This window comes from Bactrocera tryoni, chromosome 1, assembly GCF_016617805.1.
Source record: "Bactrocera tryoni isolate S06 chromosome 1, CSIRO_BtryS06_freeze2, whole genome shotgun sequence".
Classification (NCBI taxonomy): Eukaryota; Metazoa; Arthropoda; class Insecta; order Diptera; family Tephritidae; genus Bactrocera; species Bactrocera tryoni.
In genome coordinates, this window is record NC_052499.1 from 49,087,388 (window position 1) to 49,114,139 (window position 26,752).

A 26,752-nucleotide genomic window follows, 5' to 3' on the forward strand; every position below is an offset into this window, starting at 1 on the left:
ACGAAGCTAAATCGGGCAAATACGATGGTAGTGGTACGATATTGGTTGAAAATTTGGCAAAAACTCACGAAGAATTAAAGCAGTATTCGACGGCGCATAATCGTAGTGCAAAAACCAAGAGTTGTCGGCCCATATTTCCGGTCTCTTTTTACGAATAGCTTCGCACAAACGACGCGTAACACTCAAATAGTATTACTTGCTGACAGTTTCGACGGTTGGAAGGAACTCGGAGTGCACCACACCTCGATAATCGAAGAAAACTGTCAACATAACCTTGATTATGCGGCCGATTGATCATTTGTTTCCGGGTCGTAAGCATAGATCCAATACTCATCGCTAATAATAATGCATACGTTTCATGACACCCTGATAGTCCAAAAGCATTGTGTTACAGACGTTATCGCGACGCTGTTTTTAATAAAAACTTAGTAAATTTGGAACCAATCGTCCTTACACTTTTCTTAGGCCCAAATGATTTTCATTGATCTTTTCGATATTCTAACGATGTCAGTAAGATCTCTGTTAATCGTCGATCCTCGAGCGAAATTTAAATTAAAAATTCTTACTCAGAGTAGTAAATATGAAGATCTTGATTTTATATGCGTTTGAAATGAAATAAATTACTTTAAGATTTACTTTTAATGTTTTTTGGCTAGTCGTTCTGGCGCAGTGTGCAGCAACAACAAATATTGCATCCAAGGTAAAAGCTGATGTGAAAGTATGCAGTAGCAAACACATGAAGACACATACGAGCAACTGAATGTTCATACGTACATACATAAGTATATATGAATATATGTATGTATATTTATTTTGTTTCGTTTTTGCCAGAGCGTGTTACTCCAGCGTGTTGGGTGATATAAGCCGTCGTATTTGCATTTGTCAGCACTTGAGTGAATGCAAACTCAACGCTGAGGTACAGAGTACATGCATACACACTCATAAAATGCCGCTTGAGATTTGTGGCGCTTTTTATTTACAAATCCGTGCTACTTTTTGATTTTTGTAAGTTTTTGTGCGAGTCACACACTCCCAAATACAGGAAGCTGCGGCAATTTCTTCCGCAAGTTTCTCATTGTGCCACGCTTTTCATTCAAAGCTGGTGTTTTTTGACAAAATACCGGCAAAAACAACAATATTTCATGTGGGTGCAGATTTTCATGTTGTTGTCAACGTTGTTTTTGTTGTTTTAAGTATTTTTGTCACATCAGTTGGGTCTCTTGTAGACGCTGTTGTTGCAGTTGTTGTGGCTTATATTAATATATTTGTAAGCGAAATGTTGTGTATTGCTATGTTTGCTTGTTAGTATGTATGTATGTATAGAAAAAAATGTATGTACATACATATGTGTTTATGCTTCAAGTGTCGTCCCTTTTGTTTTACGATTTGTTTGCCATTTCTGCATAATTGCTCATAAAGCACGCTTCCTTTACACACACACACACATGCATGCGTACCTTTTCATAATTTCCACTTCTTCCGCCATTCGCTGGTATCTCCTGTTGCATTTCCGTTGCTGCTGTCAGCGCACTCGCTTTTGACTTCAATTTTGTGGCATTGAATTTTATATTTCCCATACTTACGAATTCATAAAGGGAAATTTAGTGCGCCGCCATTCAGCCATGACCATCATCCCAAACGCTAAACGAGTGTACATTTATGTACATATGTATGTACATATATTTGTGTGTGTTGCGCCGCACCTTCCTTTGCTTACCTGCATACGCCGTATCCACACTTGAGGAGTGTGTGTAAGTGTGTACTTCAGTGTGTGTGTGCGTTGTGTATGTGCTTCTGTTTGCCGCCTGTCGCTCAGCGCTTTCAACGTCATTACTTATGACTTCCGGCCGCTGGGCAGTCGCGTCAACTAGTGACTATGTGAAATTTCTAAGTTCGCTACTAAAAATCTGCTTTATATTCTAGGATCTTGCTACTTTTCGTGTGTTTATTTTAGGTTGTTTCGACTTGGTTTTATTGTTTTTGTAAAAGATATGTGTGTATGTGTGAAGGCAAACGGCGCTCAGTCTATTTACACGCCAGTTTAAAGGCTCGTTGTTGTTGCGTTGTTTGTTGATACTTTGTTTGGCTAATTTGCATGCATTCACCTGTGGCGCAGACGTCGCTTTTGTTCCCTCTCCACAATAACTTGCCATACAGACCGTTAATTTATATTCTAATTTAAATATTTATTATAAGTTTTTGTTTTCACGGCTGATTGCCCACTTACTCACTTAGTTATGCAAATAGAAGCACACACATGAACACCTTTGTGTGTAAGTGTATATGTATATATGTTTGTATGTTAATACGTATGTAAGTATGTTTGTTGGTTAATACGTTTTTACGTATGTTTGTATGTTTGCATATAGCAGTTCGATCGGCGTCTTCGGCGCAACCGTATCACGGTGTAGCTTTGGTGGGTGACTCATTTCACTGCGTTGGTGATTCCAAGAAATTGATTGAGCACTTTTTGTTGTTGTTATTTAGTGTTCTTCAAGTTTATGTATATCTCAGCTGTGGGTTGTGTTGCTTGCTGTGGGGTGTTTGCGTAAACGCTGCTGGAATTAGCGCCTGCTCAATTAATGTAATTTTCTTCTGTTCATATCTTGTAAATGTGTTTATGTGTATGTATGCATATTATTTAGATATATTTATGTGCTTTTAAATATAAATACTACATAAATACTGGAAATAATCGCAAATACGTACATATGCAGCACATAATTACATCATAAGCAAGTATTTAGAGCATTAGGGTGAGTAAAAAAAAATTAAACTTTCGAATTCATGTAGTAAAATAAAAAAAAATCCTTGAAAAAATAACACTTAAATGAAGCTGTTCTGATTAAGTGGTTTTCTGAGTTTTCTCGAGTAAAAAACAGCCTTTTTTCAACAATTTTTTTCTCATATAAAACATGAAATGTTTTATTCGATTTTTTTAGTGTTACAAACATACACTATTAACAAAGAAATTTTGAAATTTTAAACTCGGCCATAGTGACGCCATTTTCGTTGACCCTTCGGAAAAAATATACGCAAGCTTTGGCAGGATAGCTCCTTACAGGACCATCTATAGGGAGAAAATACTTTTTTTAGTTAAAACCTTAACTTAGAACTTGGACGAAGGTGAAAAAACTAATAATTGGATTTTTTGGCAGACATTTTTTCAAAAAAATTTTTTTCAAATAGTAAAAAAAAATCCTTCTTCCAAGTCTTTAAGAATTGTATCTCAAAGACCAGTGTGAAATTTCATGAAGATCGGTTGAGTAGCTCTCGAGAAATCTTGCCAAACGACTTCAGAAACACAAGTTTCGAGAAAAACGCGTTTAAAGATGGTGCACTTAGTTCAGCTAGCCCCGAGCGCACAACTTCTCAAGGCTGTATCTCCGACTTTCGGATCAACTTGAAAATTATGACAATATTCTAGAGGTGTTGTAGAATTTAGTAAGGCAAATAAAAAAAAATCGGTTTTTTGAAACCGTAAACCCATGTAACCCCTTAAAAATACCATAACTTTTGAACCGTTTAGGATACAATTTCTTGCGGATTCCCGAAAAGCATAAATTTTTTTTAAATTACTTTCTGGACCCTTTATTTTTAATTAAAAAACTCGAATGCTTAGAAGCCTAGAAAAGTAATATTTAAAATTAAGCTATAATACCTTCATAAATGTATACAAAATATTTCATGCCGAATTTCCTGATTTTGATCGTTTGTAAGATAGCTATATGCAACAGTGGTCCGACATTGGCAGTTCAGACAAATGAGCAGCTTCTTGCCGAGAGAAGAATGTGTGCGAAATTTTAGATCGATATACATACATACATATGTATGTATGTATTAAAAACCAGGGGACTAGTTCGCGTATATTCAGAGAGACGGACATGGTTAACTCAACTTAGCTCCTCACGCTGATCATTTATAGCTGTCATCAATTCGCCAAGCTTTACTCTTCAGCGAATCGAACAAACTATACCAGCTGATCAAACAAACGGGCAGCACTTGTGGTGCAAATCTGCGCTAACATGTCTTCTGACGTATGCGCAAAAGCGTTATGACTCATTCTTAGCGAAGAAATTATTTTTTCGACTTAAAAAAAATTTTTATTTTTGTTTTCTATAAATTACTTTTATTTTAGGCGTAATTTTTAATAATACAAGAAATCAAATTTTATTTTCATTTGCCATTCGGTCCATTCACCATAGTAAAACTGATCTGAAATATACAAAGCCAAACTTGGTAGCATTGAAGATAGCGGTTATTCTACTTTAAAGAGGTATCCGCATACCCTCTCGCAACAATCCAACTCGATAACTTTGTTGTTGCTTTTATATATAGTTTTTTTTGACAAGAGAGCAAAATCGGTTAGAGAAACGTCGAATTGAAAACATAGTCAGACTTTGTTCGTAATTTTTAAATTCTTAATTCTTGTGTCGTCCCATTAAAGTGATTCCCCTAGGCCCCAATACACTTGTGCCAACGTTTTTTCCAATCCACGAAACAGTTGTTAAAGTCAATTTCTAGAATAGTCTTCAATGCTCGGAGCCATTCCCGTTTAATGTCTTCAATTGACTCAAAACGGTTTCCCCAGAGCGGTCATGTGAGTTTGCTGAAGTCACACGGAGTAAAATCAGGCTTCGCGAAAACGACGCATAACACTGAAACAGTATTCCGTGCTGACAGAATTCGTTGTGTCCCACACTTCGATAATCGAAGAAAACTGTCAACATGACCTTGATTTTTTACCTGCTTTAACGTGGTTTTTTCGGTTCGACTCACCTTGGCCACTATAAACGGCCGATTGATCGTCTGCTTCCGGATCGTAAGCAAAAATCGAAGACCCATCGCCAATAATAATACGTTTCATAAAATCCTGGTAGTCGGAAAGCATTGTTTCTCAGACGTTAACGCGACGCTGTTTTTCGAAAAAATGTTGTCAACTTGGAACCAATCGTGCTTTCACTTTTCTTATGCCCAAATGATATTTCAAAATTGTTTTCAGTCATCGTTCCGATATTCCAACGATGCCAGTAAGATCTCTGATTGTTAATCGTTGAGTCTCAAGCACCAATACCTTTATTGTATTGACGTGTTGATCCTCAGTTGATGTTGATGACCGTGCTGAACGTGGTTCCAATTTGTACCAATCAAAACACTTGTTCGCGACAAATAATTATCATCGAAGGCATTTTCAACATTCTGAAAGAAATTTAATTCCGCTTACAAAATTTATTGCAACTTCTTTATTGAATAATTTCACTCAACGTAAAATGCGCCGAGTGGTCATTATGTTCTTCAGAAAGAAAGCATATATTGGCACAGATGTCGTGGAAAACTTAATATATCTGTTCAGGGTATAATTTTTCCTTGTACGGATATTTTTTCCCCTGTTGATAAGTTCCTTTTAACCCATGTATTCGATTGATTAACTTCTGGCTCACCCTACTAAGTATGCCTCCAAGTGCACGTTAGTCTATAATTTCGAATAAATAAACTTGTTGTGGCTATTGTTTTTGCTAATTATAGCAACATGTTAATAAGAAAGTGTTTGAATAATAAACATTTTTATGGCCATTGATTTTCGTTTCATTTGGCAAACAGACGTTCGAGAATGTTTACCGAAAATATTTACTATTTCTGCGGTTATTTTTCTTTCCAATTTTACATTACGCAAGTAAGGTTATGAGAAATGGCCTATTTTATTTATAAATATTTAGCTTCATAACCTTTGTAATATTATCTACATATTTTTAATGATTTATGCGAATATTTTTGGAAAGATAAAATAACGGAAATTCCTATAGGTATAGCTTTCGCACCAGTCGCAAAGTAAACACATGTCTTTGGCAATTTTGTTTGTTTTTACCTTGACGAATTACCAAATAAAAATCTGCGGTGTTTTCACCTGGAGGACATTCATTTTGAAATCTCACGTTTCGTGCGTTAAACTCACATCACATGTTTAACGTTCAGTAATTTTCCAACCTTACGGGCACTTATGGCTAACGGGTAAACAATTTCCACATTTTAAATGTGAACAGATGAGTTTCCCCGCGCGCCCTTCTTTCAATAAATACAAATCAATGTCTGCTGTGGCTTGCATGCCACAAATAGTATTGGTCCATGCTCTTTTAAAGGTGAACACGTAGCCAACATTATCGTCAATTGCGGGCGCTACCTGGCGATTGCTCACGTCGAAGTGCTAAATACTTTCAGCAGGACATGTCAATAAGCCATACAAAGCGTAAAGCCTTAGGAACGCATTTTGGTTAAGAAAATACCCGGAAAAGTGGCCAGCTAAGAAAGACATTTTAGGCTGAACAAGTGGTGTTCTGATGGTATTGTGTCCGTAATATTATTAAAATATTAAAAAGTATGGTTTCTAGTTTGATTTTTTCATAGGGTCCAAAAACAGCATGCCCATTTTTACTTTACTTTTAAATATTTAGTTTTGGTATTTGTTTACATTCACTTCTAAGTTAATTAAGTGTAATTTTAAATAAACCATATTGATTTTCAATTTTATAACGGTACTAAATTTTTGTTAAACTATTGCGTTTAAGATGCTCTCGAATGTCTAAACTTCACTGTAATAAGGTATATCGATAATCGATAACACAACTTTACATTGGTTATTGATTTTGGGTTACGAAAGTTTTAGAAATTGGTTCTGTTGTTTGCAGACAAAGGAAACTATTATACCATGGAGCAACATACATATTGCAAGAGTATAACAAATATGGGTCTTATGCCACGAAGTTCAACCAGCGAGAAAACAACTTTGTCCATGATGAGTATCCGTAATATCTAAAGATCAGATCTTCTATGGGTTCACGGGCCTTCTATCGGTCAATTGTATGTATAAAGGATGTATCCTGTAATGGTTTGATCTGAACAATTTGTTGGCGGAATGAATCTATGCCGAAATTTCGTGAAGATATCACGTCAAATAAAAGGCATTCCATAAAAGCACTTATTTCTGATCGTTCAGTTTGTACGACAGCTATATGTTATAAGGGTTTCCAACAATTGAACAGCTTTTTGAGGAGAAAAGAACATGTGCAAAATTTCAAATTGATATCTCAAAAACTGATGGAAAAGACAGACGTTTATGGCCAAATCGACTTTACCCGAATACCCTTTGGCCCTAATACACTTGTGCCCACGTTTGTTCCAATCCTCGAAATAGTTGTGAGATTCAATTTCCCTAATACCTTTTAATGCGCGTAGTCATTCACGTTTAATGTCTTCAATTGACTAAAAACGGTTTCCTCGAAGCAGTCGTTTGAGTACGCTTAATAGCCAGAAGTCACACGGATCTAAATCAGGCGAATACGAAACGAAATCGCTTGAAAATTTGGCAAAAAACTCACTAAGAATCAATGCAGTATGCGACGGTGCATTATCGTAGTGAAAAAGCAAGAGTTAAATGCGGGCTCTTTTTTTAACGAATAGCTTCGCTTATAACACTCAAATAATATTCCGTGTTGACAGTTTGGCCGGTGGGAAGGAATTCGGACAACATAACCTTAATTTTTGACTTGCTTTGACGTGGTTTTTCGGTTTCGGCTCATCTTTGACACGGTATTTGGCCGATTGCTCGTCTGTTTCCGGGTCGTAGGCATACATCTCAGACTCATCGCTAGTAATAATATGTTTCACAACATTCCGGTAGTCAGAAAGTATTGTTTCACAGACGTTAATGCGACGTTTTTTTTAAATTGTGTGATTTCGGTAACAATCGTGCTTTCACTTTTCCTAGGCCCCACTTATAATTCAAAATGTTTTTCCGGTTCCGATATTCGAACGATGCCAGTAAGATCTCTGACTGTTAATTCCCCGATTCCCAAGCACCAATTCCTCTATTTTATTGACGTGTTGATCATGAGCTGATTTTCATGGCCGTTCTGAACGTGGTTCGTCATGAACGCGTTCTCGACCCTCTTTGAATAATTTGTACTAATGAAACATATAGAGTTTCAAATTATTCCACTCATCTGATTATCAGCCTGAGTATTGCACTATAGCTTACAATCAGTTTTTTATATAATGCCGTAGGTGAAGGAAGGTATCACTTACAAATGATTATGAAAAATAATTTATAACTTACAAGCTAGCTCAAAAGCCACTGCAGCCTTCTAGATGAGTATGTCTGTATGTATTATCGCTGTTGTAATTTCGACATTTTCAATTTATTGCTAGGTTTTGTTGTACATAAATGGCGTGTAACCAATTGCAGCCAATTGCCTTTTGAACTTTTATTGTTTTTCGAATGTTGTGTCGGCGATAGTGGACCTCTAAAATTGAAACTAAAAGGAATACAGTGCATACTTATGAATGCATGTATAAATATTGTATGTACATATGTACATATGTATATGCTCACATGTTTAACCGCCAAATGCTATATTATTTTGTTAGCACATATTTGACATGCTTCGCCGCCGATGGCAATTGATCTGGCGGTGATGTCGCTACTAGTCGGCCAGCACCACGCCACACCACACCACACACCGCATAGCACATCAGTAGAGGGCAGCAGTAGTTGCTCGCTCACTTGCTGCTGCTGCCAGCCACCGCTGCAATTACCACACCCCATCAGCGCCGCCGAGTGAGTTCGTGAGTGGAGTGTCCATTGCCACGAGTGTGTCATTTAGTGTTGATTGCCAATTTAATGCCGGTATTTTAATACACAAATTTATTTATGTACTATGCATATACATATGTACAGGGTGTTTCAATGAGAGTTATGTGATATCTTAAAAAACACTCATTGTTAAGGAATTTAATTAATGTATTATTTAATGTGAAGTACAATCAATACTAACGTTTGTTGCCATAATGTATGGAAGTCGATTTCTTTTGCATGGCCATCATGGACATCCTAGTCCATATCATCAAATTCGATCCAAAAATATTCGGTTATCATTGAGCGGAAGCGATACCCATTCACAGTAACATGCCGGTCTTGATCATCACGGAAGAAGTACGGCCCAATGACGCCGCCGCCCCATAAACCAAACCAAATCGTAATCTTTTCGTGATGCAAAGGTGACTCATGGAGTACGTGTGGATTGCCTGTCTGACCAATAACGCATATTTTGCTTATTGGCGAAGCTATTCAGCCAGAAATGAGCCTCATCGCTAAAGATGATTTTTCGATGAAAATCCGGATCATTTTCAAGTTGTTGCTCAGCCCAATCTTGATCTTGTAAGGATTTAGGACAAGATCTTTACGCAAAACTCGCCACAACGACGTCACAGAGATGCCCAACGCATAGGCACGACGTGTGAGACAATGATTTGGGTCTTCCTCACTTGATGCGCTAGCGGCAGCAATATTCTCGACACTAAGAGCACTTCTTTGTCTCATTGGCAGGGGAACAGTTTGTATTATGCTTGTGGATTCAAATTTTTCCACTAGACGCTCAATTGTTGATCTGACAGGACGAAACGACGATTATGACAACCATAAATTGGACCCAGCGCTCTGGAAGTTAAGGCCACTGATTCGAATTTCGGTAGTAAATTTTAATAATTTCGATTCGACTCGTTGTTGGGTCGTATATCTTTTCATGAGGAAATGACAAATCTTCAGTTTGCTGTCCCTATGAAAAGACCTGATATTAAGTTCTGCATATAAAATCATTCAAATGGCTTCCACGACTTCTTTTGCAGGAACGAGTATAATGAACCAATTTCGATTACTTTTTCCACTAACTCAAGTCGTATGTCATGTGTAGCACATTCAAATTGACTTCTTGGAGGCAATTCAATGCCACAATTTCATGAAATAATCTCCAAACTTGTCTCGCAATAATGCGGTTTTTGCACGTGCTGTGTGGCACGTGGCCCCGTTTTGCTGGAACCAAATGTGGTCAAAATCAACTTCTTCCAATTGCCGCCATAAAAAGTTGGTTATCATCGACCTATACCGCTCTCCATTGACAGTAACAGCTTTATTTCGGAAGAAGTACGGACCGATGATTTCATCAGAAAAAAATCATACCATACTGTCAATTTAGATGAATGTTATGATTGTTTATGAGTAATTTGTGGATTTTCTCTACACCATAATCGACAGTTTGTTTTATTTACCGCAGCATTCAGATGAAAGTGGGCCTCATCGGAGAAGTTGATTTTCTTATAAAAATCGTTATCGTTTTCAAGTTGTTCTAAGACAAAATCAGCAAATTCACGACGTTTACGGTGATCCAATGACTTTAGTTCTTGAGTGAGAACAAATTTATACGGATTCAAGCACCAATCCCTTCTCAAAATCCGCCAAGTTGTGGTTTGAGATAGTGCCAATTCTCGAGAACGTCTTGGAATCGGCAAATTGCGGTCTTCAGCAACATTTGCCGGAACGGCAGCAATATTTTCATTACTTCGAGCGATTATTTGTCTTATTAGCACTTGAACATTATGTAAAGAAGATGTACCCTCGAAATTTGTAACTATTCGACGAATAGCAGGCACAGGTGGACGACTATTACGACCATAAAATGGCAAGAGCGCACGAAAAGTTCCAGTTGGAGAAGGATTATTTTGTTCATGAAAAAAATAAAGATGATGACATATTAAAATTGGCCGAAACGACCTTAAGAAATCATAGCATCCCTAATGGAAAACCCAATATGTATGTATGTATGTATGTGGACACGTAAAAATGTGTGTATATTGTTTACATGTCCCTCAACTCCACTGCCACAGCGGAAGGGAGCATTGTTCGTTGCACTTGTTGCATTCCTAAACGCTGTTTTCATTATTGCTGTTGTTGTCGGCGTTGCAGTGGAGGTCGCTTCAATGTTGTACGACATTTTATGTGCAACATACATACACATACACACATACATATGTACATGCTTACTATAAAATTTCAGCTCGCTTCGTCTATTGTTGCTTTCGTAGATTTTCGGTCATTGGACGCTGAAGTGGAGTAGCTGCAGCCACCGCTTAGCGTGTGGTTTCCAGCACACACACACACACGCACATACAAACCGACAACTATGCTTGCTTTGGTCCATAATTGATTGCAAAGCCACATACAGCCACATTTTAAGGCATGTGGTTGCGTGTATGCATATATGCATGTTGGTATGTGTGCTCGCAGATAAGTGCGCACAAATTAAGTTATACTCATGGAAGTAACCGCATAAAGCGCAGATATGCTAATAACTAGCTGGTGAACTCCGGCAACTATGGTCGTTGCTGTTTTGCTTGTTGATTAACAGACTTCACTCGGCGGACACCGGCCACCGGCCACCATCCAACAGCCAGTGGCTACTGTCTACCGTCTGCGGCGCGCTCTTTTCTTATTTTTTTGCATATATTAAAATATTTTCACTGGCATTTGTCTGCGAATGTGATTTGTGCAGTTGAAGACACACGTTTCTATGTATGCTCAATGGAATGAAGAAAACAAAAACTATCAAGAAATGGGAAAGTAAATTGAATTTGTTGTTGTTGAACTATATGCTATAGTTTCCATTGAAACCACTTTGAAGTGGGTTACGAACGGTTTTTGCCAGTTTTAAATGGTTTACTAGTTAGCTTTTGTTTACTGGCGTCATGATGAATAGTGGCTAGCGGGTCATCGATTGATTTGTGGCTTATAAATAGTAGTTTTTGGTACTGAAAGGTTTTTAGTAATCTGTTATATTATCAACAGTGAAATTTCAGAGCGTTTGGCCAGTATAGAGCACCCTAAAACGATGCAACTTTGACAATCACCCAAGACGGTCTCTACGGGCGAGTGTTATTCCAGCGGCTGGTTATCTGAAACAAAATGAAAAGCAAGATTTTAATGCATATAAGACTTGCTTATAAAGTATGTATGTACGTTAAGCTTTACATGATTTTTTTTGGAAAATGGTTGACTTCTAAAATAAAATGTTAAGTGCATATATGTATGAGGTTCGCCTCCCCTAGGTGGAATGCAATGAAATAAAATGCATAAAAATGAGCGACATCGAAAGAGAAATGTCGATAATAAGCGTCAATGAAGCCCTCGTGTGAAGGCAGTCTTACTTATTAAATCGCCCTTTGGATTGAAATTTTTAACAGTTTGTGTTTTCCTATTTATTTATTTAAAAGTTATTTTATTAATGGCATGTTGCAAAAATAAAATAAACCATATTTTTCTCTTAAAAAAATATTAATATTGTGATGTACTTATACCCTGACCAGGTATATACATACATACAACGTATGTATGTACATATAAAACCCGGAAGGAAGCGCCGGAGATCCTATAAAACATATAGATTTATAAATAATCAGCATGCCGAGCTGGGGCGATTTAGCCAGTTACGTCTGTCTGTCCGTCCGTCGAACTTGTCCTTCAGATTTCGTTCTGAAAACTTGCACACGTCCTTTCTTTCCTAGGTAGCTACTTATTTGTCGGAATCGCCGATATCGAACGAACGGAATCAAGTCTTTGCATTGGAAAGTTTCCTATTTGACGAGTTGTCATCATGAAATTCGGCACGGGTTATTATTGAAACCAACCATAGCAGCTCCGAAAAAGTTGTTCTGATCGGACCACTAAAGCATATACATATGTAGTTGCCATAGAAACTGACAGGTCAAAATCAAGTTCTTCTATGGAAAATAAGAAATTTGACGAGTTATCTTCACGAAATTCGACACGGATTATTATCCAAACCAACGAAATAACCTCCAAAGAAATTATTCAGATCGGACCACTATAGAACCACATTACAAAATGCGTCATAACTAAACAATTATGGCCAACATATGACAGGGAAAGAATCAATGACTTATTAAATAGGTCAAGAAAAAGTATTTATAGAATAACAGCTCCTACCCCATGGCACTGGCCATTTGGGGAACATGCGTCCAAAATGGGATTGCCCTACAACGACATCTGCCGTGGCTGCGGAGTAGCAGGGAACAAGGAAACAATCTTCCACTTTCTCTGCGAATGCCCAGCTCTAGCACAGATCCGACACAAAACACTCGGAATCCACCAAGCACCAAACCTTGAATGGATTTCCACCAAAAGCATATCGGACATAAGTAGTTTCCTCGAAACCTCAAAATGGTTTGAGAGAGAAGGTGAAACGTAATAGCAGATACAGGAGGTTCTACGAATAGTGTATCAAAATGGCACATCAAGTGCTAATTGAGCCCGATAGGGCTGCACTCCTACCTACTTACCTACCTACCACTATAGTATATAGCTGCCATACAAACCGACCGATCAAAATGAAGCTCATGTATGGAATCTTCTGTATTTTTGAAGCGACTGTTTGTAGTTTCGATGCCATCAAACTTAACGCGTTTTCTTGGTTTCTGTTGTGATTTTAGCATTTTGATGCACAAATTACGCTTTTGCTTGGTATTTAATATCAAAATATAACAGGCTTTTCATTGTGATTTGTGCAAAGAGAACTAAATATTTTCACTTATCAAATATTTTTTCATAAGTCTATTAAAAAAAACACTTTAAAATTGGCTTAAAAACACTTAATAATATTAATTACGTGCTTATAAACTAAAATTTAAATAAATGAAACTAAAGCAAGCCCCTTGTTGTGTGTTATTCTCAGTAAAATTATTCAAATTTCCGGCCAATTGTATGCATCACCTAGTTTCGCTGCGAATATTCATAAACACGTTATATGCATGTGTATGTACGTATACCATATATTTTATATACATATGTACATATTTAGTGAAGCAAACGCGATTATGCCAGCTGGTTTCTGTGTATGACAATATTTTTTTGTATTCTCACGTGGCAGAAATACAACAATTACTATACATACATCTGCATACACACACACACACACACACACATAGTCTCATACTATTTTTTAGCAGTCATTCATCACCTTGCAAGTTCATTGATACGCGCACCCTAACACCCCACGCCGTGTGTGGACACAGGAAATGGCATGATATGTAGATATATGTATGTACATATATATTTCTGTATGTATGTATTCGTACATGTAATTTGCATGTTCCAATTTCAAAAGTAGCCTCGCACACGTGTCCCCAGTGCACATTTGAAAAGTTCGCCTTTTTTGCGAAATAAATTTTTTATCAGCAAATCTATTAGTTTCACCCCAATTCACGACAATTGCGCATAATCAAATTTAAAAATCACTTTCAATAGCGCAAGTGTGCGTGTATGTACATATGTATATGCATGTGCGGAGGTAAGCTCACCGCCAGTACATAAGTAAGCGAAGGTGAAAACTATAAAATCTCCCACAAATTCGCACGTTCGTTTGGCTGCGTTTCAGCGCGAGTCTCCCACATTGCTCTCATTACACACTTTTCGCTGCCAAGCTTAAACGCTGCTACTAAGTGGCAAGCTTTTCTAAAACACCACTATTATGTAGTATACATAAATATATATACATACATATACATATATACATGCATATATGCAAACATACTAGTAACATATTGCACGTAATAACTGAGTTTTGTATAAAATAAATATGATTGTTTTTCCCCCATAAACCACGTTTGAGCGCAAATATGAAATCTGTTTCGCAATGCCCGATCAAGCTGAAAGATTTCTTTGCAATTATTTAGTAGCGACGTGTCAGCAAAACGCTCTGGTTGCGCCATTGTTTATTTTTCAAGCGCGATTATTTTCTACACCAGTTCCAGTTTGCTCCACTGAAGCGGTTAATTTCCATAATTTCCCAAGTTGTGGCTAAAGTGTTTCAAGTGCAAGCAATTATTGTGAGTTTTATTTGTTTTATTACTTACTCTTTGATCTTACACATAATAAAAAAAATCATGGTGTGAATAATAACATTCACTTGTGAATTTGTTAAAATTAACACACTTATGTAAAAAATTCGGATTGTATGGCAATAAAACTAAATAATTTCGGCAATTTTTCTTCTATTCCTTTTAGCAAAATGCAATTTCGATCAGGAAGATAAGCCACATCGTTTGAGTCTGGATGTGGGCGATTCGGTTGTGATACTGAAGGAGACAACACATTGGTATTATGGTTACAAGCAGAGGTGAGTTTGATTTTTCTAACAACAAAGCTGTGAACTAAATGCGCTAAAATATTACTTGACTGCCCGAATATTTCGATTTTAATTCAAATGTACTATTTTTGCTAATATAATATTTTTGAAAAATATTCGATTTGCTCGTATCAAATACTCACCACAACTCATACTATTTATATTGTATGTATGTATCTTTAATTATTATATGATATATAAATATAAAAACAGTAAAAATATTCATAAAAATGATCGATAAGTAATAATCGAAATGTTGTCAAACGTTCTTATTTCCCTCCAAACAAATATTATTTAAAAATTAATCGTTTTTAAATTAGGAGAATTGGAAAATATTCCTCAAAGTATATAGTAGATCGATAACAAATAATCGATAGACGATTTTTATTTGCCTCTTTAAAATATATACATACATATACACATATCAAAATACTATAACACGAATTTATGCTTTATTGAGAGCAGCACTTAATTCTTTTTAAGACTAGGAAAATTGAAAAATATTCATAAAATTATCGATAAGTAATAGTCGAAATATTGATAAACGTTTTTTATTTCCCCCATACATACATATATTCAGATATTAATCGTTTTTAAAATTAGGAGATTTGGAAAATATTCCCTAAGTATCGATAACAAATAATACAAATTTGGATAAACGACATTGATTTTGCTCCTTCAAACTTATGTACATATGTATGTATGTACATAAGTATGTATATCCAAATACTATACTACGAGTTTATACTCTGTTAGGAAACACACTTAATCTTTTTAAGTCTTGAAAAATTTAAAAATATTCATAAAAAGTATCGATAAGTAAAAATCGAAATATCGATAAATGCTTTTATTTCGCTCCAAAGATATATTTAAATATTAATCGTTTTTAAAATTAGGAGCATTGGAAAATATTCCTCAAAGTATCGATAACTAGGAAAATAAATATCGATAAACAATTTCTATTTTCCTCCTTCAAATATATATGCATACCTATATGAAAATACTACACCAGGAATTTATGATCTATTAGGAACAACATTTAGTCTCTTCTAAGACTAGAAATTTTTTTAAATATTCCTAAAAAATATCGATAAGTCATGATCGAAATATTCATAAACTCTTTTATTTCCCTCCAAACATATATTTCAATTGATTTTAAAATCGGATATTAATAAAATTATCGATAACAAATAATCGAAATATCGATAAACGATTTTTATTTCCCTCCTGAAAATACGAATTTATGCTCTATTAGGCAAATATCTCATTTTCAAAAGTGCTCTTAAAGAAGTTTGTGAAACCGATAACACATTCGTTATCCCTAACTGGCTACTGAAAATACTTAATCAAAATCATTTAGATGATGCAAAGAAGAATTTATGGAAATCAAAAATTATTGAACAAATTTAATCGAAATAAAAAATTGGTATATCGATTATTATAATATGCCTGTAGCTAAAAAATTTAGAAAAAGGGCTTGTTGTCAAACTAGTTTATAAAAAATTAAAATTTAATTTCACAATATTTTCAATCTTCAGAAATATACTGTAAATTGTCAAGATTAAAACTGAAGTTTCATAATTAATGCATTTTTAACGATAACTTGATTTCACAACACTCTATAGTTTTATTAGGTAACCCGCAAGAAGAGTAAATATTTTTGATTTACTATCTTTGTTTTATTTCAAAAAGCCAAAGTTGAACAAATAAATTGTAAGCACAATCTATCTCTGAGACCCCGTCTTCACATTTAATGGTTAATATTATATTATATATTAATTGGTCTAAGTTCAACATTAGCGTCAAGTAGACCAAATCCACTATATTACTTTGAAATCCCGCCTTGCCCTCAGCTGAGCATGCAATTAATTTGAGTTTTAAGCGAAATTAACTTATTTTTGAAATGACATTATTAATAACCGCACGAAGTAAAATTAAGTAATATACTTTGCTGTGGAAAAGAAATATAGTGTGTGTGAAAAAAATATGCCAAAATTTATTTGAAACGATAATTTCTTCTATTAGTGTAAATATGAGTGTTTCCTAAAAACGTTTGCAATTTTTGTGACTTTCAGCGAATTCGTGTCTATATAAGTATCTATTGCCCTGTAGGAAACGTCGATAGTAAAACTGGTTCACTAACGACTTCCGAAGTCAAGTTTGCTGTGAATATCTGGTATATGCTTGTCATTGAGAATTTTCTACTAGAGGCTGAACTATGTTAGTGTCAAAAAGAAGTTACTTCAAAAAGTCGACCAAAGGGTGACTTGAAAATACGAGATCTCATGGCGTTTGTTTACATATACAACTACATTGCTATGCAGTTAAATTAATAAAATTGCATATAATGTTGAACATTTTTTATTAGTTCAATGTTCATAATTTAATACTACAATGTACAAAAAATAAAATTATATATTATTATATGTATGTATATGTACATATTTACACACCTCTAAAACACCCCAGCTTTAACTGCAATTAGTGCTTCCAACTGAATATTTTAATTTCTTTTGAGCAACATTCGCTAGATTGTTCGACAGTTTCGAGTTCAAATTCATAAACCCACTATTCGTCACCATTAATGATGCGTTTGATAAATGTAGGATCCTCAGCTACTCGTATAATGTAAAGCATCTCTCTTGCGACCTCTACTCGATATCTTTTTTGCAAAAATTTAGATCTCTTGGTACGAGTCTACCATTGACATGCTTCATACCCAAAACAACATAAGAAATGCTGAGATCCTCTGTTATGTCTCTGTTGCCAACACGACGATTTTCAAACACTTTCTTAAACTTTTTCGATTTTTATGATGAACGGAGATGAATGGGCAACTCACATGATTCACGTTTTCGATGACGTTACGATCTTTACTGTATGTCTTATGCTACTCAAACACTTGGGTATGTGATAAGTAAGACTATCGAAAGCACTTTCAATAATACTTAATAGTGATCCCATTTGAAACACGAAATTTGTAGCAAGTTTTTTTCATAGTAAAAATCGTCCGACAAATTTTTCGCGTTTTTGACAAACACGCACCATATGACATATGGAGAACAAACTACGGTGAAAGACGGTTGCACCAATCTAGGAATTTTGTTTATCAGTCCGGGTCAAATTTGATCTGATGGTATTTTCGAGGAGGAAAAATAAAATATTATGTATATTTTCACTCTCCTTCAATTATATTCAACAACTATACTACGAATTTATGCTATACGAGGGTTGCCTTTATATTTCGGGAGTAGAGACCGAAAAACAAATTTTAATCATCGAAAATCGCTTTACTGTTTTTCAAATTATTCTCCATTACGATCTATACACATTTACATGCGTTTGAATCAATTTCCGAAGTACTTTTGACAATCTGATTGAAGAGTATCCAAAGCATGCCTTTTGAACGCATCAACCGCCACTTTAGATGACGAAAATCGTTGACCTCTTAGTTTATTTTTTACGTACGTGAATAAAAAGAAGTCATTCGGTACCAAGTCAAGACTATATGGTGGATGACTCATCAAATTCATGGTTTAAATGCTCAAAAATGCAGTTGTTTCAGTCGAAGTGTGAGAGCCAGCTTTGACGTGGTGAAGAGTGATTCGTCTTCGGCGGTTGGTTTTCCTGATTTCTTGAAAGACAACTGGCAAACAGGTGGTTGTGTATCAATTAAAATTTACTGTTCTGCGGTGTTCCAGTGGTATGATTGCGACAAGTCCAGTTTTCCAAAAAAAAAACAGCCCATCATTTGCTTGGAAGTGTTTCGTGCGAGAACAACTTTTGTTGGATTTGGCTCATCTTGAAACATCCAACAGTCGACTGCTGTTTACTTTCGGACTCAGACGAGTAAATCCACGACTCATCAACTGTCACATTGTCATAACGTGTTTCGAAGCACCGCTTTCGTATTTTGTTAACACTTCTCCCGACCAATCGACACGAGTCTTTTTTTGAGCATTTGACAAATTGTGTGGGATCTACCTTGACCGATTTTTGTTTAAGTCAAATGTTCATGCAATATTGAATGTACCATATGCTAGTCCCACTAATGCCCATAGTTGTCTCAGTCTCACGATAGGTCACATAATAATCTTGTAATATCAGTGATAATGCGCGCAGGATCAATATTTTCCGGAATAAGATCTGATTTTGGACGACCCTCATGAAATTTGCCTTGGAGGGATTTACGATTTTGATTGAATTGACTATACAATCGATAAAAACTGGTCGTTGATAGAGCTTCATCCTCAAAAATTCATCGATGCACTGTTGATGAGTTAATCCAGATGGAAAGTTGTAAAAAATAATTAGTTTTTGGTCGAGAAGAATATTTTAAGTCACTGTAAACAACACAAATAGCGCTCATATGTAAGTATGTCAAGACGTTTTGGGTAGCTCTGCAAATTACTAGCTCTTAGCTTCTTAATTGAAGGCAGGATGCAGGAAAATAAAATATCTGAATAATCGGCTGTATGGCAGATATGTGATAGACATATGTAGTTGTCCTATCAGGATCCGATTTCGGCAAATGTTCAATAGAATTTTAACATGCACCTATGGGATGTATTAAATTTCATTTGGATATCGCAAAAACTGACAAAGAAATTTCTATAATCCTAATAAGCGCTGACTCGAAACCAGTTTTAGACTCATAGTCTCTTTGGCAAAAGTGTTCAAAATGATCCCATATACGCGATTTTATAAAAAAAAAAAACAAAAAAGGACGTTAACTTCGGCTGCACCAAAGCTAATATACCCTTCACAGGTGCATTTCTTTTAGTAACCGATCTAGTAATCCGATCTGAACAATTTTTTCAGAGATTATATTATTACCTTAAAGTAATCCATGTCAAATTTCGTGAAGATATATATATCGTCAAATGTGAAAGTTTTCCATACAAGAACTTGATTCCGATCGTTCAGTTTGTATGGCAGCTATATGTTATAGTGGTCCGATATCGGCAGTTCCGACAAATGAGCAGCTTCTTGAAGAGAAAATGACGTTAGCAAAATTTCAAAACGATATCTTAAAAACTGAGAGACTAGTTCGTATATATACAGACAGACGGACATGGCTAAATCGACTCAGCTCAACATACTGATCATTTATATATATACTTTATATCGTCTCCAACGCTTCCTTCTGGGTATTACAAACTTCGTGACAAACTTAATATACCCTGTTCAGGGTATAAAGATAGACGCGCATATGAATATTTCATCCCCCCTTCCCTCCAGAGTTCCTGGGTGATACACAGGACCGTATGCATGCTTCGACCAAGTGAATAGTTTTCTTAATAAATTGCTTCCGTTCGCACAGATTTCTGTATAAATAACACGACTTTGCGCGTTTTTGCCTGCAATAATATCGTAAATCATCGTAAAATGCGCTCAGTACATATTTATATGGAATTTATTTATATCAGTTCCCAAACAATACCCTTTCACAGATACTTCATCACTCTCTCACGCGGCTGCAAACACATGTTGGCACTCCTATATTTGCAATAGCCACATACATATGTACATATATGTACAACCGTATGTAAGTAATTGCTGCCATACTGAGTAGCATACTCCGCAATCGTCCCGCTTATCACCTCGAATGCCTCAATTCGAACAACGCACATATTACACAAGTCCACACATACAAACACACTCACATACATACGTTTGCTGCGAAAAATCGCCTTAAAAACTCCTTGCGATGCAACATAATTTTCGAATTCCTCGACATGTGTTGCACGGCGTGCCAAACGGTGTGAAAATTCCGCAGGCCGGCGCCATGTGCCTTACACATACTCATACATTGCCAAACACCGATCGTCGAACAACGTTTACCGATCACCGCTTGACGTTTGCAAACATTTGCCGGCTTTCATCCTGTCCGCCGCGGATATTTACTTCTGCTTGCCTGCGCCGACCTTCTATCATCACTCATCTATTTCTTAACACTGTACACAATGCCTTTTTTGTGCTCAATTCGCTATTCGTTGTTATTTTACGGCTTGCGTTATCAAATCGTGCATTTAAACAAACAACAATTTCACACCATAAATGATAAATGCGTGGCGTTTGTTTGTACGATGTTGTTATCAAGAGTTTCCTTCTTAGCTGGCTTTGTCATTTCTCGGTGTTTTATCTATAAGCATACACACATGCATACGTGCATATACAATTGTTTATCTATAACCGCCGTTTGTGCCCGCTGACCTCTCCAACGCTTCAGCCATCCACTTCAGCACTGATAAACGCTGCATTGGCCACTACTGGCCAGTAGTTCCAAAGCATAGAAATTCAATTTTAAACTTGAAACTTGTATTTGTATATGCACATACATACACATGTATGTATGTATGAGTGTACTTAGTGCACAGTCTTATCATCAACTCTACTATTGACTGACTGACTGCACTGACACTACACTTTTCGAATGCCAGCGCTGTTGTTATTGGCTGTTCGCCATAATTCAATCTTTCGCTTCCTATTGTTTATAAGCGGCACTTGTTTGTATGTGTGTGTCCACATGGTATATTTGTATTTATAAAATATATTTTATGTCTTCCCATTTTTTATGTGTGTTGTTTTCTTATTTTTCCATTTTCATCTTCATACACCATTAACGCATAGCACTGACCTCTTTCATACTCCAACTGACCCGTGCTGTCCACACAGAGTCACTTGAAAGGCATTGCGCGCAATCACACTCACACTAACACAAATGCGTGATTAAGTGCACCGCCGCACTGGGTTCGGAAGTGACAGCAATGTGATTCAATAAAAGTGAAAAAAAGAACGACAAAAACAAAATGTTCATAAATAACAAAAGTAAATAATAAAATAATAATAAAAAACTGTCAGCGTGTCGAAAGGGTCAGACAAATAAAAGAATTGAAATGAAATGCTTAAATGTGGAAATTGATTGAACATCTTGATGAGGAAATATCGAGTAAAAGCGCCACGAATTTCTTAATTTTGTGTGTCTTTCTCACGACTTGACCGATGTGATTACAAACATTGACCGGAATTAAAGCTAATATTTTTATCATTAATTGCTCTAACGAAGTGAAAAAAATTATGTTTGAAAATATTTTATTTTTTAAGTTCACTGGCAACTCTGTACAAATTTGTAAGAATTCGTATAAAGATATCGCAACTGGTTCTGCGTAATTTACTATATGATCAAATTTGACCCGGACTGATCCATTTACATAAACGGCGCACGTAAACCGAATTGTAAAATATTTTTTTCTCTAGTTTGGCACTTAACTTCAAAGTCATAGCTAATTACGTCAACAACAACGTTAGTCCCGAAATCCAAGACAGAATAACTTTTGCCAACCAGTCAGTGGCGTAGCTACAACTACGGGCGCCCGGCGCCAAGGATGTTCTGCCGCCCCCGCTTATCTACCTACCTACAAGTTTCATGAGGTTGTTCGAACAAAAGTGAATTTTTACAAAATATCTTCGATATTAAGTATATAAAATTTAGGAACTAGAAGCCACGCAAATTCTGAAGTTCCAAAATTCTCACAATACGGTTTTTGAGGAAATTGATAGTAAATTTACAAGACATCTTATTAAAAGCCATAGAAAAAACCCATTTCCACAATTTGCAGGAATTTTTGCCCCAATTGGAGTTTTTAAATACCATTTTTGAAAATTTGGAGAAATAAAAGTATTTGTTACATTGAAAGCATAGGGTAACTGTGAGAGTGACACGTCGCTAGACAAAGCTAGAAAAGTGCATCTTTAAGTTCTATCACTTTTTAAGAAAGATATAAGCCAAAAGATAGAAGTAAGACAAATTCAAAGACTGAAGAGTATTCGAGTAAAAATTAATATTTTTCATTGTTATTCAGATTATTACATACATACATTGTGAGTGTACAACTCTTTACTTTTTATAATAAATTTTGTAAAAAAATTTGTGGAAGTATTTTTTTGAATATTAAAAAACGGCGAAGATCGTTTTGCCCAAGACGTTGCGCCCGGGGAGACGAGCCTGGCTACACTTGAAATATTCAATTGGCGCCAAACAGCGAAAAGGAAAAACGACTGACACGCTGTTGTAAGCTCGGCTATAATCATGCAAGCGCTGTCTACGCCAATAAAGAAGAAAAGGAAAAAATTAGGAAAAATATTTTTTTATAATGAAAGCTAAAGTTAATCTTCAAGCTTTAATATACTTTCTAACGAGCTTTCATGAAGCAAATACCTGCATTACTGTAAAGCTCTAAAAAAGCGACTATACAGCAAATCTCATACATACAAAAACAAAAAAAACATTGTCTAAAAGAAAAATATGAAACGCTTTAGCAATGTCCGAAAACCTCTGTATTTATGTACATACATACATACATATATGGCCCTTAGAAGTGTTACAACAAAAATATGTACAAACTTTTTATTTCGAATGCATTTGAACCGTTTTCTATTTTCTTCTACACCGTTTCGCCTCTAACGCCTAAACAGCTCGCCAACCACTTTTGTTTTGGTCAGCTTCAACTGAAGTATGTAAAAACAATTCTTCGGTTAATGACCGTAACCTTAGCGCGTGAAAAAATAATGAACCGTTTTTGTGGCAGTACGTGCCTTTTCATATTTATATGTATGCGTTTGTGTTTATTTATTTTATTTCGCTAAGATTTTTTTCCTGCGAAAGTACTGGGTAGTCATTGGTAAGTTTCACAATTTCCGCGCAAACTCGTTAAATTCGAAGTGAAGTGCGCTTATAACCACAATTGTGGCAAACTCAAAGTAATATAGTATAAATACGGAATATTCAATGTGTAATGCACATATACATACATACATACAGACGCGATAATTAAAAAATTACCTTTTTCATAAAGGCCAGCCATTCATTGCAAAATGCTCCTCTATATACATACATATGTACATATGTATGTGTGTCTGATTGTGCCGGACAGTTCACTGGCGGATCTCTCCTTCTTCTTCCAGCTAACAATCTAATAATTGTTATCTGCTGTGCTATGTGCCCCTCCTGCCGCAGAGCGCAATTTTCTACAACATTTTTGTCCAAGCCATGCTTTCGAGTAACACCATCTGTCTAATATATATTTAGATATGCATGTATATAGATGGCCCATGACAGTCGTTAGAATTTGTGCCCATATTCGTCATTGGTCTGTTACGCTTTTTTGCTGCTGTTGTTGTTGTGGTTAATAGTTTAGTTGCTGCTTGTTTTTATGGCGTTTATTTCTCTTCATATTTATTTTTTTTTTTAGCAATTCATCAAGAATTGCGCCACACTCTGTCATATAAAAATTTATGTCAGACATATGTATGTATGTATGTATGTATGTATGTCCACATAAATACAACAACCATTCTTTTATAGCACATACTACATACAAATGTATGTCTGTTTTGTCGCATAATTGCGAATCTTGTCTTCCCATGCTTGTCATGTGCGCTTTATTAATTGCCTCCTGCCATATTTATTAACGCAGATATTTTTAATTTCAGTTATTTTTTCCATTCAAATTTCTTCTCTTTTTTCCCTAAATAAATAAGTCTCACTGTTTTCATATTTCTTGCAGGCATAAAGAACAACGCGGCATATTTCCGAAAAGCTACATACATCTGAGCGATTACACAATCATCAACGGCGAGTACTGTATCAAGCGTACAGAGATCGTCGAGGAAATCACCAAAGTTCTCTTGGAATGGGGCTCTATATTGAAACAGTATTTTTTGGTGAGTGCTGCAATCGTTATCTGTCTCTCGCAAAAATTCATTCATTAAATTAATTTTCATAAAAAAAAAAACTGTGTTAACCCTTCATTGTCAGTCTGCCCTAACTTACTGCCACAATAATGGTTATTGCAATCCATACTAAATGCATTTATTTTCATTCATTTGCAGATCACACATCGTGACTTCAATTCCATACGCGCAAAAATGATCGAGTTGAATAATAATCGCGCACTGCTCATATCGGGCAATTTGCCTTTGGACGAGATGCGTAAAGTGAAGCTGATGGCCACATCGCAAATCGACACAGGAAACAGTCTGCTGGGCTTAGATATGGTGGTGCGCGATGAGAACGGCGACATATTGGATACGAATGCGATATGCACAACGGAATTGTATGAGCATCACATGAATGCGCAGGATCGCATTTTCAAAGCGAACGTAGGTTTTTGCTTGCATTTACATAAATATATTTATTTGCTGCAAATTTTCTTCATATATTTATTTGCTGATATTTATATGTATGTATTTGCATATGGCATATAATCGTAGATTATATATACAGACCAAAACGAGCTGTTGCTTTTTTCGAGTTATTGCACTTACCAAGGACGTAGCTACTGTTTGAAAGTAGTCAATTAAAAGAAGAAGAGCGGTGTTTTGACTTACATACTTACATATATCGGGTGATTCAAGTAGTACTTTCTCAATAGCCTTTTTTTTGACACATCGCGTGTGAGTCGTGTCAAGCTCTTATGTTATTTTTGTATTCATTATTGGATAATATGTTGAGATCTTAAAATTAAACAAAATACAACTTGTGCAAGAACCGAAGACGCACCACCTTCTCAAGCGACATCGCTTCGCTCTATGGGCTTTTGAAAAGTTCCAAGAAGATCCGACCGTTTTCGAGCCAAATATTGTTCAACGATGAGACCCATTTCTGGCTCAATGAATATGTAAACAAGCAAAATTGTCGCATTTGGCGAGATTGAAGTGCTACCATTTCATCCAGAAAAACAACGGTTTGGCGTGGTTTGTGGACCGGGGGAATCATCGGTCCATATTTCTTCAGAAATGATGCGGAGAGAACGTAACCGTCACTGGCGACCGTTATCCCGCCTTGATAACCGACTATTTGATGCCTAAAATTGAAGCTCGTGATCTCGGCCACATTTGGTTTCAACAAGACAGCGCCACTTCTCACACAAAGTGTGAGATTAATAGATAATTAATAGATTTATGGAGCGAACACTTCAGTGAGCTAAAAATTTCACGTGGGCCGGTCGATTGGCCACCAAGACATGTAAAGTCTAAAGTCTATGTCACTTCGAGAGTCCTTCGGCAGTTAGTAGTCGAAATGCTCGAAAGAGTCATTGAAAATTGAACTCAAGGGATGGACCATCTGAAACGTAGCCGCGATCAACATTTGAAAGAGATAATCTTCAAAAAGTAGATGCCAAAGAATGTTTTGTCGAATGATATTTTGCATTAAATTAGAAGCTTCTCAGTTTTTTCTCTCAAAAAGTAGGGAACCTTGTAATCGATTACCCTTTACTTCCTACCATCAACTGAAATTCCTATTAAGCGAATTAATTCTGACCAAACCAGAGGTTAGTCCACTTAAACAAAAAAATCATATGAATATCATCTGATCATATTTGATCCGGACTGAAAAAAACAATATCTTCACGTTTTTTTTAATTCAAATCTTTATTACGCCTTTCAGATAGGCTTCTTCAGGCTTCTTTTTTTGTCAGATTCGGTATGTAGATCCTTAGTTACGTTGTTGTCAAGCAAATCACGCTTTTCGACTCTCTACTCCATGTACGCTTTGTAAAAGATTCTGTTCTTTTGGGACAAGTCTCCAGATTGGCAAACATTAACGAAAATGTGATGGGTCGATCCATAAGAAATGTTGAGATCCGCTGCTCTCTCTCCGATGCCAACTCGACGATTATCATTCATTTTTCCAAAGAACAGGGGTTACAGGGTTTGTCCGA

General features: G+C 36.1%; 1 protein-coding gene across 4 annotated transcripts in view; it reads left to right on the top strand.

The window, feature by feature from the left end:
* The window catches only part of LOC120780748 (dedicator of cytokinesis protein 1), a 74,280-nt gene that overhangs the window by 25,997 nt on the left and 21,531 nt on the right, over positions 1-26,752 (top strand). For all 4 annotated transcript variants that reach the window (XM_040113023.1, XM_040113148.1, XM_040113061.1 and 1 more), the window contains exons 3-5: positions 14,906-15,017; positions 24,596-24,752; positions 24,921-25,190. In XM_040113023.1, coding sequence (XP_039968957.1) covers positions 14,906-15,017; positions 24,596-24,752; positions 24,921-25,190 — 539 coding nt within the window. The remainder of the gene's footprint in view (positions 1-14,905; positions 15,018-24,595; positions 24,753-24,920; positions 25,191-26,752) is intronic.